At 40.8% G+C, this 17,796-nt stretch overlaps 1 protein-coding gene across 2 annotated transcripts in view; it reads right to left on the reverse strand.

Moving 5' to 3' along the window:
• PMS2 (PMS1 homolog 2, mismatch repair system component) overlaps positions 1-17,796 on the reverse strand; it is a 45,692-nt gene that overhangs the window by 22,405 nt on the left and 5,491 nt on the right. For both annotated transcript variants that reach the window (XM_078357387.1, XM_035282819.3), the window contains exons 3-10: positions 17,312-17,398; positions 17,028-17,130; positions 15,201-15,384; positions 11,359-11,526; positions 10,203-10,300; positions 8,413-8,512; positions 5,486-5,570; positions 3,050-3,205 (exon numbers count right to left, since the gene is read on the reverse strand). In XM_078357387.1, coding sequence (XP_078213513.1) covers positions 3,050-3,205; positions 5,486-5,570; positions 8,413-8,512; positions 10,203-10,300; positions 11,359-11,514 — 595 coding nt within the window. In that variant the 5' untranslated portion in view covers positions 11,515-11,526; positions 15,201-15,384; positions 17,028-17,130; positions 17,312-17,398. The remainder of the gene's footprint in view (positions 1-3,049; positions 3,206-5,485; positions 5,571-8,412; positions 8,513-10,202; positions 10,301-11,358; positions 11,527-15,200; positions 15,385-17,027; positions 17,131-17,311; positions 17,399-17,796) is intronic.

Below are 17,796 nucleotides of genomic sequence, written 5' to 3' on the forward strand. Positions count from 1 at the left end.
GATTCCATCTCAAAAAAAAAAAAAGGTAAGATGAAATGGAAGGCAAAAAGTCATGTAAGGGTGGCTTTGTCAACTGAGAATCCACCTTAGATTCACTGCACAAGGTCAGATCCAATGTATGGGATGGCTGTAATAGGTCTGTAATTACTGTAGTGCCTCAGAATAATATTTGGCCTCGTGGGAGTACACAGCCTATAAATGTTGTTGCTATGATTGTAAGTAGAAGAATAATATCAATATTTCTGGTTTCTAGAAGTATGAATGATTCATAATATAAGCCTCATCCAACATGTAGGAAGAGGCAAATAAAAAATATTGAGGCGCCGTTAGCATGGAAATAGTGGACCATTCAGCTGTAGTACACATCTCGGTTGGTATGAGCGATTGAAGAGACGGTGGTTGAGGTGTCTGGTGTATAGTGCACGGCAAAAAATAGTCCTGTGATGATCTGAGGAATTAGGCAAGCACTGACAAGTGAGCCGAAGTTTCGTCATGTAGAAATGTTAGATGGTGGGCTGGGCACGGTGGCTCACGCCTATAATCCCAGCACTTTGGGAGGCCGAGGCGGGTGGATCAGGAGGTAAAGAGACCGAGACCATCCTGGTCAACATGGTGAAACCCTGTCTCTACTAAAAATACAAAAAAAAATTAGCTGTGCATGGTGGCGCATGCCTGTAATCCCAGCTACTTGGGAGGCTGAAGCAGGAGAATTGCCTGAACCCAGGAGGCGGAGGTTGCTGTGAGCCGAGATTGCGCCATTGCACTCCAGCCTGGGTAACAAGAGCGAAACTCCGTCTCAAAAAAAAAAAAAAGAAATGTTAGATGGCGTGGCAAGATCAGTAAAAAAGTGGTTCATATTTTTTGCTAATGGGTATGTTTTGTGGGTATTGGTCATCAGTATCCTAACAGTTGAAATACAACAATGGTTTTTTATATCATTAGTCATGGTTATAGTCCATGTGGGAATAATGACATATGCTATGGTTTTATTGTGTATTCTCTTGGTTATAGGATTTGCAGGTTTTTCTTCAAAGCCTTCTCCTATTTATGGAGGTCTAGGGTTAATTATTAGTGGTGCTGTGCGTTGTGGTATTGTGTTGAATTTTGGTGGGGCTTTTGTGGGGTTAATGGTCTGTTTGATTATCTGCGTGGTATGATGATTGGTTTTGATTATATTGCAGCAATGGCTATTGAAGAATATCCTGAAACATGAGGGTCAAGTATTGACATTTGAGGGGCTTTATTATTAGGATTATTAATGGAACTAGTGTTGGCTTGGTGGATAGTTGAATACAACAGGGTAGTAATCATGATTAATAGCGTGGGGAGCTGAATAATTTTTGAGGGGGAGGAGAGGGATTATTACATGAGGATTCTGTAGGTGTGGCTGCTTTATATAGTTATGGATGTTGATGAGTGGTGGTTACTGGTTGACCATTATTTGTAAGTATTTATGTTGCAATTGAAATTACTCAGGGTAACAGGTTAGATAATCAATAGTAAAGTTAAAATAGGTGGAATAAAAAAAGAGAGGAAATAAAGTCTAAGCCTTTTTGAGTAGATGCGGTGATGGAGGCTGAAATTTGGGTTTGTGAAATCATTTTTGGTATAGACTTTTCTAATCGAATTAGGTCTAGTAGAAGTGAAGCCATATTTTGATTTGTGGATAAGCTTGAGTCAGGGGGGTGGAACGGTGGGTTATGGCTGGATAAAAACTAGTATGTTAGAGAAGTTGAATATGTATAATGGGTGTTTAAGTTTGAGGTTATTAGTTATAAGATTAAGCTCTATCGCTAGCAAGAGGCCCAAGACGGTTACACCTAGGGCTGTGAGTTTAGGATGGAGTGGCATAGTTGTTTGAGGGGGTGAAGCAGGAATAATACTGTTGGTAATGAGAAATTCAGCAAAGATGCTACCGATCGCTAGGTGGTTAACTGAGTTAACTAGGAATGGATTATTTTCGTTAATAATAATAAGGGTTATGAATCGGGGTCATCCTATCTGAGAGAAGAAGATAACGCGGCTACACAGACAGCTGTCAAGTAGGTGGCAATGAGAGTGACGGCACAGGTATTGGCATATGACATTTGTCTCAAAAAAAAAAGAAAGAAAAACATGACAAGGGAGTTAAAATGCAGTCACTGTAGACTCTTCTAATCATACATCTTATATTACATCATCTGTTTACAATTGACAAAAACTGAAGCTACCATTATGGCCAAAAAAAAGATATTACTACATATTCCTCTGTGTGTTCATGCCTCTTTATAAACTGATGACCTTAAATCTGCAGCTACATACCTTCTAGTATGACACAACCTCTACCTAAAACAGGAGACTTGCTAGTCATAGTGGCTCACATCTGTATTTCCAGCACTTTACAAGGCTGAGGCAGGAGGACTACTTGAGCCCAGGACTTTGAGACCAGCCTGGGCAACAAAGTGAGACCCTGTCTCTATAAACAATTTTAAAAATTAGCCAGGTATGGTGACACGTGCCTGTAGTCCCAGCTTGGGAGGCTGAGGCAGGAAGGTGGCTTGAGCCCAGGAATTTGATGCTACAGTGAACTATGATGGCGTCACTGCAGTCCAGCCTGGGCGACAGAGCAAGTCTCTGTCTCAATAAAAACATTAAAAAATGGCAATATAAGAGACTTTGTTTCACATCAAAAAAAGTTTATGGGTTGGGTGTGGTGGCTCATGCCTGTAATCCCAGCACTGTGGGAGGCCGAGGTGGGCAGATCACCTGAGGTTGAGAGTTCGAGACCAGCCTGACTAACATGGAGAAACCACATCTCTACTAAAAATACAAAATGAGCCAGCTGTGGTGGCGCATGCCTGTAATCCCAGCTACTTGGGAGGCTGAGGCAGGAGAATCGCTTCAACCTGGGAGGCGGAGGTTGCAGTGAGCCAAGATTGTGCCATTGCACTCCAGCCTGGGCAACAAGAGCGAAATTCCATCTCAAAAAAAAAAGTTTACCTTGGAAAAAAATAAGGAAACACATTAGCTAAAAGCTTTAGAAGCTGGCTATACACAGTACTTTTCTTACCTCCAATATCCAACAGTGGCTGCTGACTGACATTCAGCTTGTTGACATCACTATCAAACATTCCTATCAAAGAGGTCTTTAAAACTGCCAACAAAAGCTTTTCCTCTTGTAGTAAAATTTGCCTTTTATCTGGAGTAACATTGATATCAACACATTCTAAGGAAAAAAAGAAAATGCATTTATTATGTTTATATTCACTTTCATTTTTTTCAGACAGAGTCTCACTCTGTTGCCCAGGATGGAGTGCAGTGGCATGATCTCAGCTCACTGCAATCTCTGCCTCCTGGGTTCAAGTGATTCTCCTGCCTCAGCCTCCAAAGTAGCTAGGATTACAGGCACGTGCCACCATGCTGGCTAATTTCTGTATTTTTTAATAGAGACCGGGGTTTCATCATGCCAGGCCGGTCTCAAACTCCTGACCTCAAGTGATCCCCCTGCCTTGGCCTCCCAAAGTGCTAGGATTACAGGCATGAGCCACTGCGCCCAGCCAAATTCACTTTTAACAATAGATATTTCCCCATCTATTATTTCATTCACTTGTATATATCAAAAGTACTATTAAAAATATTACAGTGTCCAGATTAAGAATCCTAAGTTATAAAATCAGCTTTTTCAAATAAATGAGGAAAAGATAATTTTTCAACAGACAAAATATAGAAGGGCTTGAATAGGTAAATTGGAGAAAGAAAAGCAAACAAACACATAAAAATAATTTTAAATATGCAAACTAAAGTAAGATATTCTATCCCCTATTGAATTTAGCTTAACAACTATATTCCTAGTACATTGTTGGTAGGCGTGTAAATTGGTAAGTCTAGAATACAATACAGAAAAGTCTTGGGCGGGTCGCCGTGGTTCATGACTGTAATCCCAGCACTTTTGGAGGCTGAGGCAGGCGGATTACCTGAGGTCAGGAGATTGAGACCATCCTGGCTAACAAGGCAAAACCCTAACTCTACTAAAAATTCAAAAAATTAACTGGGCTTGGTGGCATTCACCTGAAGTCCCAGCTACTTGGGAGGCTGAGGCAGGAATATCGCTTAAACCCAGGAGGCAGAGGTTGCAGTGAGCCGAGATCGTGCCACTGCACTCCAGCCTGGGCAACAGACCGAGACTCCACCTCAAAAAAAAAAAAAAGCCTTAAAATTGTCATATTCACTGACCTAGTTATTCTACTTCTAGCAATTTATCTTAAGAATAATTGAAGATGTGGGCTGAGCAAGCTGGCTCACGCCTATAATCCAGCACTCTGGGAGGCTGAGGCAAACAGATCAGTTAAGGTCAGCAGTTTGAGACAAGCCTGGCCGTAATGGCAAACTCCATCTCTACTAAAAATACAAAAAATTAGCTGGGCATGGAGGCAGGCACCTGTAATCCCTACTACTCAGGAGGCTGAGATGGGAAAGTCACTTGAACCCAGGAGGCAGAGGTTGCAGTGAGCTGAGATTATACCACTGCACTCCAGCCTGGGAAACAGAGAAAGACTCTGTCTAAAAATTTTGAAAATTAAAAAATTAAAGAAATAAAGATGTAAATAATGATTTAATTATATGAACAGTATTTGTAATTTCCAAAAACTAAAAACAACTTATATTTTTAAAAATTAAAATACCAAAGTATAACCATGCATTAGAATATAATTCACCTATTAAAATCACATTTCTGATTAATTTTTAAAAACATGGAAAAGAAAACATTCACATCTAAGGACAAAGAGCAGAATACAAAATTATTTCCTCATCTCGAAGAATATGAGAGTGGTGGGGAGAGAGAGAGGAGAGAAGGTATTTCTTAGGGTATGTGCAGATGTATTTCTAAGTACCTAGAAAAAATACTGAATGTCAGTAAACCAGAATTTCAACAATCAGAAAATTCTATATGAAATGAATTATTTCTGAAATTGGGAAGGACATTTAGTCTACTTTCTCCCTTGGTTGACATAAAAAAAGTTACATTGTCCCAATATTACAATTAACATAGTTTTAAGTAGAAAGTAGGAACTCTGTTTAAAAAAATAAAATTGCAGCTGGGCACAGTGGCTCATGCCTGTAATCCTAGCACTTTGGGAGGCTGAGGCGGACGAATCACCAGGTCAGGAGTTTCAGACCAGCATGGCCAACATGGTGAAACCCTATCTCTACTCAAAATACAAGAAATTAGCTGGGCATGGTGGCGAGTGCCTGAAATCCCAGCTACTCAGGAGGATGAGGCAGAGGAATCACTTGAACCCGGGAGGCAGAGGTTGCAGTGAGCTGAGATTCATGCCACTGCACTCCAGCCTAGGGGGCCGTGCAAGACTCCATCTCAAAAAAAAAAAAAAAAAAATTACATGGCCATAAATTGTTATTTCATTCCAATCATAGCAGAGCTTTATAATTTCATTTTCTTCTTTGAGGCATTAGTCACCAGTTGTACTGAAATGCCAGTGGAACTTACCTGCATCAACAGAAATGTTAAGAACAACAAATGGATACTGATTTCGATTATACATGTGGTAGACCTCATTCACAAGTCTGGAGACCTGCACAAAATACAAAGAATAGAAAAGAATAAACGAGAAATGTTCCCAGCCCCCAACATCCTAACAACATGCTATTCTAACCAACCAGCATGTTCTTAGGGATACTTTTCCTTTCTTTGGAGACAAGGTCTCGCCTTATCACAGGCTGGAGTACAGTGGAGCAATCACGGCTCACTGCAGCCTCACTTCCTAGGCTCAAGTGATCCTCCTGCCTCAGCCTCCAGAGTAGCTGGAATTACAGGCACACACCACCATGACCGGCTAATTTTTGTATTTTTAGTAGAGACAGAGACAGGGTTTCACTACATTGGTCAGGCTGGTCTTGAATTCCTGACCTCAGTTGATCCACCCACCTCAGCCTCGCAACGTGTTAGGATCACAGGGATGAGCCACCGTGTCTGGCCTAAGGATACTTTTCTTTTTTTTTTTTTTTTTTTGAGATGGAGTTTCACTCTTGTTGCCCAGGCTGGATGGAGTGCAATGGCGCGATCTGAGCTCATTGCAACCTCTACCTCCCAGGTTCAAGCAATTCTCTTGCCTCAGCCTCCGGAGTAGCTGGGATTACAGGCAAGCGCCACCACATCTGGCTAATTTTGTATTTTTGGTAAAGAAAGGGTTTCTCCATACTGGTCAGGCTAGTCTCAAACTCCCAATCTCAGGTGATCTACCTGCCTCAGCCTCTCAAAGCGCTGGTATTTGATTGTAGGCATGAGCCACTATGTGTGGCTAGGATACATTTTTTAACAGCTTTTACTGAGCTATGACTGACATGGAATAAACTATACATATTTAAAGTGTGCAATTTAATAAGTTTTGACATATATACACAAACATCTGTGAAACTATCCACACAATCAAGATAATGAATATATCCATCACCAAAAGTTTCCTCACACCCCTCAAAGTGATATTTCTAATCATGGATTCCTAAAACTAAATCTTTTTCCAACCTAAAGTCGCTCTACAAGAAATTTTAGTGAAATGCACGCACAGCTTAAATGTTCATAAAACACATTCAATGTACATAGAAACATATTTATGACATATGTCATTAAAAATAAACCAAAATATCACATTGTTATAATTAACAATTATTAATAAATCATAATATAGGTTACAAAATTTAGAAATTGAACCACATCTGGCAGATTACAAGTGAACTCTAAACTCTCATTGAAAAACAGAAAATAGGCCAGGCATGGTGGCTCACATCTGTAATCCCAGCACTTTGGTAGGCTAAGGCGAGTGGATCACGAGGTCAGAAGTTCAAGATCAGCCTGGCCAACACAGTGAAACCCCGTCTCTACTAAAAATACAAAAAATTAGCTGGGCATGGTGGCGTGTGCCTGTAATCCCAGCTACTCAGGAGGCTGAGGCAGGAGAATTGCCTGAACCCAGGAGGCGGAGGTTGCAGTGAGCCGAGATCGTGCCATTGCACTTCCAGCCTGGGTAACAAGAGCGAAACTCCGTCTCAAAAAAAAAAAAAAAAAAAAATACAAAAATTAGCAGGGCATGGTGGTTCATGCCTGTAGTCCCAGCTACTCAGGAGGCTGAGACAGGAGAATCACTTGAACCTGGGAGGCAGAGGTTGCAGACAGCCAAGATCACGCCACTACACTCCAGCCTGGGTGACAGAGTAAGACTCCATCTCAGAAAAAAAAAAAGAAAACCAGGAAATATTACTGATGTACAATGTTGTGTTGCTAAGCTGCAAACTCGAAAAAACCCATGTAAGAAATCAAAATGATCAGTTTAAATTTGAGGCAGAACTAATCTAAGTCCTTATTTTCCTAGGAAAGTAGAAAGAAGAAAGAGAAAATACAGAAACCCATAGAAAATATAGAAACCATGTAATCAGTCTATACTAAAAGATGACATGGAATGTTATAAAATATTTAATTTCTTCAAATAACTATAGTTTTTAGAATAATAAATACACTGGTAATTAATATGTGCCTATGTATATATAAAAACAACACAATATAATGTATATATACACATAAGAACATACATATATGAAATTTTTAAAAGTGTACACAGATAAATGCTCCTTGACTTATGATAGGGTTATGTGCTGATAAACCCATAAACTGAAAATATTCTATGTCAAAAATGCATTTGTGATAACCTAACCTACCGAATGTCCTATCTTAGCCTTGCCTCAGAATACTTATATTAGTCTATAGGTAGGCAAAATAAAACACCTATTTCATAATAAAATGTTGAATATCTTCTGTAATTTATTGAATACTATACTGAAAAACAGTGGTTACACAGTACTTATAGTATGGTATCTATTGCACGAATAACTTGCACAGTATGGTAAAGTGGTAGAAAAATCTTTTTTTTTTTTTTTTTTTTTTGAGACAAGAGTCTCGCTCTGTAACCCAGGCTGGAGTGCAATGTCGACTCACAGTAACCTCCACCTGCCAGGTACAAGCGATCCTCCTGCCTCAACCTCCCAAGTAGCTGGGATTACAGGCGTAAGCTACCACACCGGCTATTTTTTTTTTTTTTGTATTTTAGTAGAAACAGGATTTCATCATGTTGGCCAGGCTAGTCTTGAGCTTCCAGCCTCAAGCAATCCACTCGCCTAAACCTCCCAAAGTGCTGGGATTACAGGCATGAGCCACTGTGCCCGGTCAGAAAAATCTTCTGTTGAAACTACTTAAGTTGGGGACCATCTGTAGTAGACTTCTGTAAATGCCCAAAATAAGGTAATGTTACAGCCACATTTCTCAAAGTCCCAAATTCCATGTAAACTGCCTATATCAGAAAAAAAAGTTGTCAATGAAAAGTCAAAGGCATAAAGAATCACAGAATACAAAAAACTTTTAAATACCTTTGCTGGGTCACAAGGCCGCCGATTGATAAAGAAAAACTGTCGGTCTGTTGAACTCCTTCCAACTCCATGTGCGCATTGTGAAATGAAACCTGAGATGCTATTCAATAGTAATACAGTAAGGGCAGGATTCCAGAGTGAAAAGAATTAGAAATACAATCACATGGCACATTCTTAAAGTGAAACGAAAACAAAACACCAGGTGACATGCTGATAAGTATCACTATTGCAGTTCATGGGTACCTACACTCCAAATCTTTATGCATCATCAAAGAACCAGACCTTCTGTAACGCTCTAGAACCTACAGTCAACCAATGCACCACAGGTGATGCAGTGGGTCCAAATGATGTGTTGCAGCTCTCTTATCACCTTCCTGATAAATCGTTGGCCCCATAAGAGTGGGTCTCATTCAGATGCATTCTCAGAACCCCGATACTGCCAACCCGGTTTATCAGTGAAGTCTAACCACCTGTGCTCAGGATTTTGCCCATACTCCCTCCCCTTTCGAAATCTCCTGGATAAAAAACTTGTATCTCCTGTCTTGGTAAAGTGCTTGTTTCACATGAGATCCACCCCAGGGATACTGGCATTTCCAGAAGAACACTACCTTCGCATAAAGACATAAAGCTCCATGTTTACAATTTCAGCCATAAGCCAAAAGCAAGTGGTGGAAGAATAAGAAACATAGATCTAAAAACAAAACAAAAAAAAAAACAAAGAGATCTTAGGCTGGGCACAGTGGTTCATCCCTGTAATTCCAGCACTTTGGGAAGCTGAGGCAGGCAGATCACCTGAGGTAAGGAGTTTGAGACCAGCCTGGGCAACATGGTAAAACCTCATCTCCACTAAAAATACAAAAAAAAAATTAGCCAGGTATGGTGTGCACACCTGTAATCCCAGCTACTCTGGAGGCTGAGGCAGGAGAATCGCTTAAACCCAGGAGGTGGAGGTTGCAGTGAACCAACATCACATGCCACTGCACTCTAGCCTGGGCAATAGAGCGAGACACTGTCTCAAAATAAAGAAAAGAAAGAAGAAATACAGATCTTTACAGGACCAATCCTATTTATGGAAGTGTCTATTTTCTTATACTAAAAGTAATGATGCTGAACTGCCTCACTAGATGCCAGAAAAGTCAAAATCATTTAAAATTATAAAACAATTTAAAAGCTAGTCTAACTAAACAGAGCCTTAAAGAAGACTAACTCAACAGGAAACCACCTGAAATGTACCAGTTACCCAAAACATGGTGAATTAAGTAACTGAGTCCTTTGTATAAATCATCTTTCTTAGCAATAGCACTGCTCACAGTTTTATAAAAGACATAAACAATTACTAGCCCTGGCCAGACATGATGGCTCATGTCTATAATCCCAGCACTTTGGGACACCAAGGTGAGCAGATCATCTGAGGTCAGGAGTTCAAGACCAGCCTGGCCAACATGGTAAAACCCCATCTCTACTAAAAATACAAAATTAGCCAGGCGTGGTGGTGCATGCTTTTAATCCCAGCTACTCAGGGACTGAGGCAGGAGAAATGCTTGAACTGGGGAGGCAGAGGTTGCAGCGAGCCAAGATTGTGCCATTGCACTCCAGCCTGGGCAGCAGAGCAAGGCTTCATCTCTTAAAAAAAAAAAAAAAAAAAAAAAAGAACCCCAGAACATAAAGTACAATTATTAAAAAAAAAAGAAAAAGAAACAATTACTCCTAAAATCACTATCTTAAAAAAAAAACCAACTCAAGATAAAACGTTCAATTGTAGTTCTCTTGCCAGCAATCAATCTACTTACTAAAACAGATTATGCAGAGCATCGGAACAGCTCAAACCGTACTCTTCACACACGGAGTCACTAGGGGGCAGCTGAACAAAAGGAATGAGGCTTTGCAACTAAAAAGAAAAAAAATTCACAGTTACTTCCTATAAAGACAGACTGAACTTACTTGTTTTCCTTCCTTATCAAGCTACCCACCTTACAAGCGCAAAAAAAATTCAAGGAATCTTTTTTTTTGTTTTGATTTGAGACAGGGTCTCTCTCTCTTGCCCAGGTTGGAGTGCAGTGGCTCAATCACAGCTCACTGCAGTGTCAAACTCCTGGGTTCGAGCAATCCTCCTGCCTCAGCCTATCGAGTGAGTAGCTGGGACTACAGGTGCACACCACCATACCTAGCTAATGTTTTTAATTTTTATTTTTGTAGAGATGGGGTCTTGCCTTGTTATACAGGCTGGTCTTAAATTCCTGGGCTCAAGCAATTCTCCACCTCAAAATTGTTGGCCCAGTGGTTCAAACACATAATCCCAGCAGTGTCTTCTCCCAAGTACTGGGATTACATGTGTGAGCCATCAGGACACCACTTTTGATTTTACGACATGAGAAAGATGAAACAAGTACCTCCTTATGCATAACCCACACATTGCCCACAATAATTTATATTTTTTCAGAGAGAGTGAAAAGATGCAGTATGTGAGTGTCTCTGGAAGAATGAAAACTTTCAGCTTTCGAACATTAATTTTTGTGATAGGTACTTTAAAAACGGATTCTTAGTTTAGGTGCAATGGGTCATGCCTATAATCCCAGCATTTTGGGAGGCCAAGGCAGGTGATCATTTGAGGTGAGGAGTTTGAGACCAGCCTGGCCAACATGGTAAAACCCCATCTCTACAAAAAAATACAAAAAATTAGGTGGGCCTGGTGGCACGTGCCTGTAATCCCAGCTACTCAGGAGGCTGAGGCAGGAGAATCACTTCAAACTGGGAGGCAGAGTTTGCAGTGAGCCAAGATGGAGCCACTACACTCCGGTCTAGTCAACAGAGCAAGAATCCATCACAAAAAAAAAAAAAAAAAAATCAATTCTTAGATTTTATTCTCCATTCTACTGGAAAGGATAATGGAAACCCACCCTAATCACTAGAGCAGTAAGAAATGTTTAAGTAAACGGCCATCACTACCTGCTTCTGCCCAAACACAGAGCCGATATTTTCCTTTATGCTGGGGCTTCCACCTGTGCATACCACAGGCTGTCGTTTTCCTTGTCCAAGCTGATTGGTGCAACTGACACGGATGCCTGATGAAATTATACAGTATGCATGCAAGACCTGGACCATTTTGGCATACTCCTGTTTAAAAAACACAAACACAATATTCTACATTACTTTCATATTACAGGAATTACACAGTTCAAGTTATAACATCCAAAGCAAGGTTCTCACAACATCTCACAAATGAAGGGAAGTACCATTCACCGAATGATCTGCAAAGAGGTATCTTCCTACATTCTATGGAAAGCAATGCAGAGCTTTTGCCTCCTGGTCTCAATCCTCTAACTTGCCAATGTGCTATACGTCCTGGTAAAACTACTGAAAAATACAGCTTGTAATCTCAGCCGCTCAGGCTGAGGGCAGGAGAACTGCTTGAGACCAGGGTTCAAGATCAGCCTGGGCAACACAGCAAGACCCTGTCTCTACAAAAAATTAAAAAAAAAACTAGCCAGGCATGGCGGTGCCTGCCTGTAGTCACAGCTACTCAGGAGGCTGAGGTAGGAGGATCACTTGAGCCCAGGAGTTTTGAGGCTGCAGTGAGCCATGATCACATCACTGTGCTCCAGCTTGGGTGACAGAACAAGTCCCTAACTCTAAAAATGAAAATTAAAAAACTGAAACATACATTCTGTTTGATTTTATAATCTCTCCTTTTGAATTCTGTCTTTGTATAATAGAAAGACTAGCACAAGCATTTTGGTGTAGAGATACAAAAATGTTCACTGAATCAATCTCTATGAAAAATCAGAAACAACCAAAACAAGCATCATCAAGGAGTTAATTAACTATGGTATACCCATATCGCAGCAGAATGACAAAAAATAAGGCAGTGTGCACTGACTGAAAAAGACAATCACAATATGCTAAGTAGAAGTCAGTTACAGGACCAGGCATGATGGTTCACGGCTATAATCCCAGCACTTTGGGAGGCTGAAGTGGGAGGGTGGCTTGAGCCCGGGAGTTTGAGACCAGCCTAGGAAACACAGAAGGACCCATTTCTACAAAAAAATACAAAAATTGGCCAGGCATGGTAGCACGGGCTTGGAGTCTCAGCTACTTGGCAGGCTGAGGTGGGAGGATCCACTGAGCCTGGGAGATCAAGGCTGCAGTAAGCTGAGATTGTGCCAGTACATTCCAGCCTGGGTGAAAAAGCAAGACCCTATCTCAATTAAAACAAACAAAACAAAACAAAAACAAAAAACAGCTGGGCGCAGTAGCTCATGCCTGTAATCCCAGCACTTTGGGAGGCCGAGGTGAGCAGATCACCTGAGGTTGGGAGTTCGGGACCAGCCTGACCATCATGCAGAAACCCTGTCTCTACTAAAAATACAAAATTAGCCGGGCATGGTAGCACATGCCTGTAATCCCAGCTACTGGGGAGGCTGACACAGAAGAATCACTTGAACTTGGGAAGTAGAGGTGGCAGCCTGGGCAACAAGTACAAAACTCTGACTCAAAAAAAAAATAAAAATTTAAATAAAAAAAATTTTCGACCACATACAATTCTGTATTACTTGCATGCTGTACATTCTACATTACTTGCTTTCATTACATTAATTTATGAATTTATCTTGAAAATTATTCCAACAGTTATAAACACATGAATTTAAAAGGAGTCTGAACAGATATACAAACTGTAAATGATGGTTATCTCTGACAAAAAGTTCTACATTTCTATATTTTGCTAAGGCACTAATTTTTTTTACCATAAGATACAAAAAAAGGTAAGTTCTATTTTGAAAATTAAAAATTTTGAAAAAATGTAATAAAGTTAAAATTAACAGCCAGGCGCAGTGGCTCATGCCTGTAATCCCACCACTTTGGGAGGCTGAGGCAGGCGGATCACTTAAGGTCAGGGGTTCAAGACCAGCCTGGCCAACATCTGGAAACCCCCGTCTCTACTAAAAATACAAAAATTAGCTGGGTGTGGTGGCAGGCACCTGTAATCCCAGCTACTTGGAGGGCTGAAGCAGGAGAATCACTTGAACCTGGGAGGCATAGATTGCAGTGAGCCAAGATTGCACCACTGCACTCCAGCCTGAAGGACAGAGTGAGAAGGCTCCGTCTAAAAAAAAAAAGTTAAAATTAGCACCAACTGCTTTACAAGTAAAAAAAATTTTAAGAGGCATATGTTTCGGTAACCTTTTAGATTATAAAAAAATACAAGCACAAAATGAAAAAGCAAAAAGAAGACAGCAAAAAGTACATGAGATCTCACATGCAAGGATAACCACTGAGAACATGAAAGTGTTGACTCTTCCAGCCTTCATACTATACACATTTGGGCCTGTTGTTTTGTTTTTATAAAACTGTAATCATATAATACAGTTTTTAAATCTGCTTTTTAAAGATAACAATTATACATTTAGCTGTTTCATTTGCATTCAAATTCATAAGGGTTACAATAACTCACTTCTCAGAAAATCAAGAAAAATATTCTTATTAAAATAAAAGTATGTAAGGCCAGGCGCAGTGACTCACACCTGTAATCCTAGCACTTTGGGAGGCTGAGGTGGGCGGATCACCTGAGGTCAGCAGTTCAAGACCAGCCTGGCCAGCCTGGACAACATGGGGAAACCTCATCTCTACTAAAAATACAAAAATTAGCCAGGCGTGGTGGCACATGCCTGTAATCCCAGCTACTCGGGAGGCTGAGGCAGGAGGATCGCCTGAACCTGGGAGGCAGAGGTTGCAGTGAAAAGAGATCCCGCCACTGCACTCCATCCTGGGGAACAAAGAGAGATTCTGTCTCTAATATAAAATAAATAAATATATATGTATATATATATACTTTTTCCAGACAGGGTACCACTCTGTCTCCCAGTCTGGAGTGCAGAGGTGACATCATAGTTCACTGCAGCCTTGAGTTTCTGGGCTCAAGTGATCCTCCCACTTCAGCTTCCCAAGTAGCTGGAACTACAGATAGATGCCACCACGCCCAGTAAAATTTTTATTTTTATTTTTTGTTTTTTTGAGACAGAGCCTTGCTCTGTCACCAGGCTGGAGTACGGTGGCATGATCTCTGCTCACTGCAACCTCTCCCTCCTAGGTTCAAGCAATTCCCTGCCTCAGCCTCCCGAGTAGCTGGGACTACAGGCACAGGGCACCACGCCTGGCTAATTTTTTTATATATTTGTAGAGGCAGGGTTTTACAACATTGGCCAGGATGATCTCAAACTCCTGACCTCATGATCCACCTGCCTCAGCCTTCCAAAGTGCTGGGATTACAGGTGTGAGACACCGCACCAGGTCTTTAAAAAATTTTTCAATCTCTTGACCTCGTGATCCACCCGCCTCGGCCTCCTTAACGTGCTGGGATTACAGAGACCCCGTCTCTACTAAAAATACAAAAAATTAGCTGGGCATGGTGGCGCGTGCCTGTAATCCCAGCTACTCAGGAGGCTGAGGCAGGAGAATTGCCTGAACCCAGGAGGCAGAGGTTGCGGTGAGCCGAGATCACACCATTGCACTCCAGCCTGGGTAACAAGAGTGAAACTCCATCTCAAAAGAAAAAAAAATTTTTTTTCATAGAGACAGGGACTCACTGTGTTGCCCAGGCTTAATCAACACTATGTGATGAAAAGGAAAAATGTAAATCATCCTAAAGTTAAGGCTTTAATGGAAAGATGAAAATAAAGCATTTTTCAACAAATTATGAGAAGAGAATCAACTGAAGAATAAACATCTTTAGTAAGTCTTTTGCTCATGTATAGTAACCAATACTCTTGAAAACCAGGATTAATTTACTGTACCTTCTTAATATTCCTTTGAAATTCCTTATGGCGCACAGGTAGTGTATAAAATAACTGCTGCACGCTGACTGTTGTCCCTTTGGGGCGGGGATAGGGAGTTTTCTGGATGATTTTCCCACTGTGATCAAACACCAGTCGAGTCCCAACCTTCACCGATGCATGGCAGGTAGAAATGGTGACATCGCTGTGAGAGGAATACCAGGGACGTTGGGTTCAGTTAGAGACCCATGATGCTGGACAGTGACTACTCTTTTCTTCACTTGCTTTTCTTTCAAAACTTTCTTAAAAAGCTGATGATCCTCGAGGTGGGTGGATCACCTGAGGTCAGGAGTTCGAGACCAGCCTGGCCAACATGGTAAAATCTACTAAAAATACAAAAATTAGCCAGGCATGGTGGCACAAATCTGTAATGCCAGCTACTCAGGAGGCAGAGGCAGGAGAATTGCTTGAACTTGGAACTCGGGGGGTGGGTGGGAGTTGCAGTGAACTGAGATTGCGCCATTGCACTCCAGCCTAGGCAACAGACCAAGACTCCATCTCACAAAAATAAAGAAAGAAAAATAAAAAAGCTGATGATCCCCCTGAGATAATCAAGATCTAAACAGTTGAGGAGTCATCATAAAACCTAAGATTTGGCATCTAAAAGAGTGAGACAGAGAGGGCTAAACATGCTTTGTTTTGATAAAAGTTTTGATTTCGTTTTTCAGCTTGAACTGCAAAACAATAAATGATCTCAAGATTTATTTATTCACAAATAGAGATTTCTATTTTGTTACTACTCTTGGAACAAAAATTTTTAAAAAGAATCCAAAAGATATTATTATTATTATTATTTTTTTTTTTTTGAGACAGAGTTTTGCTCTTGTTGGCCAGGCTGGAGTGCAATGGCGCAATCTCGGCTCACCACAACCTCCGCCTCCTGGGTTCAGGCAATTCTCCTGCCTCAGCCTCCTGTGTAGCTGGGATTACAGGCATGTGCCACCGTGCCCAGCTAATTTTTTGTATTTTTAGTAGAGATGGGGTTTCACCATATTGACCAGAATGGTCTTGATCTCTCGACCTTGTGATCCACCCACCTTGGCCTCCCAAAGTGCTGGGATTACAGGCTTGAGCCACCGTGCCCGGCCCTCCAAAAGATATTATAATTAAAATGTATATGTAGGGCAGTGTGTGGTGGCTCATGCCTGTAATCCCATCCCTTTGGGAGGCCGAGGTGGGCAGATCACTTGAGGCCAGGATTTCAAGACCAGCCTAGCCAACATGGTGAAACCCCATCTCTACTAAAAATACAAAAATTAGCCAGGCGTGATGGTGCACATCTATAGTCTCAGCTCCTCAGGAGGCTGAGGCACAAGAACCACTTGAACCTGGGAAGCAGAGACTGCAGTGAGCTGAGACTACCACTGCACTCCAGCCTGGGCGAGAGTGAGACTCTGTCAAAAAAAGAAATATATATATATATGTAATTATTTACAAAAATTTAGAATCTATGATATAATTATACAGTGCTTTGGTGAAATGTTTCCCCAAAAGTTGATAATGAAAACCAATGTAACTATCATTTATTATCTGTATGTTATGTTAAAATTGAGAAGTTACTGCTTTAATAAAGGAAAACTTTTTTTACAATACTATTTGCTTCATTTCATTCATTTATTGCTGAATTTCAGAAGTATTATGACTTAGATCAGCAGTGAGACAAAACAGAATTCAGAAGTTAGAAGCTGAGACACTGAGACATAGAACTGTAAACAGTAATGATTCTAATTACTTTTCAGAGAGGTTTTTTTTAAAGGGTCAAGTGAATGGATAAAAATATTGCATCACCTCAGTGCACAAAGTGAGCTCAGAGCTTCCCCCCGAAAGCCAAAAGTTTCAACCTGAGTTAGGTCAGCAAAGTCCTGAATCTTCGATGTGTAATGTTTCAGAGCTGAAAGAGAGTATAAAGTAAGGACCACGATATCTCAAGTGCTATAGCAACAAATAGACATACTATCTACCACAGTAACTGACTTTAAAAAACTGTTTTTGCATTTTCCAAGATAGTGCTACTAAAAACTGAGACATCTGGCCCAATTATTTTATAATAGGATTAGAAAATGTCAACTTACTTAAGCCTTCAAAGTTTTCTTCTTCTACCCCACATCCATTGTCTGAAACTTCAATGAGATCCACTCCATAGTCCTTAAGCTTTAGATCTAAAAAGTTTAAAATATTTACATATTTCTTCAAGATTGACTCATGCTAAAAGTTTTTATATTGATATAATCACATACAGAGCATTTTTTTTTTTTTTTTGAGATGGAATCTTGCTCTGTCACCAGGCTGGAGTACAGTGGCACAATCTCAGCTTACTGCAACCTCCACCTCCCAGGTTCAAGCAATTCCCATGCCCCAGCTTCCCGAGTAGCTGGGACTACAGGCATGTACCTCCACACCCCACTAATTTTTTTTTTTTTTTTAGTAGAGACGGGATTTCAGCATGTTGGCCAAGATGTTCTCAATCTCCCGACCTCATGATCCACCCACCTCAGCCTCCCAAAGTGTTGGGATTACAGGCATGAGCCACTGCGCCTGGCCCATGTAATGCAAATTT

This window comes from Callithrix jacchus, chromosome 2 (assembly GCF_049354715.1).
Source record: "Callithrix jacchus isolate 240 chromosome 2, calJac240_pri, whole genome shotgun sequence".
In the NCBI taxonomy this organism is placed as follows: Eukaryota; Metazoa; Chordata; class Mammalia; order Primates; family Cebidae; genus Callithrix; species Callithrix jacchus.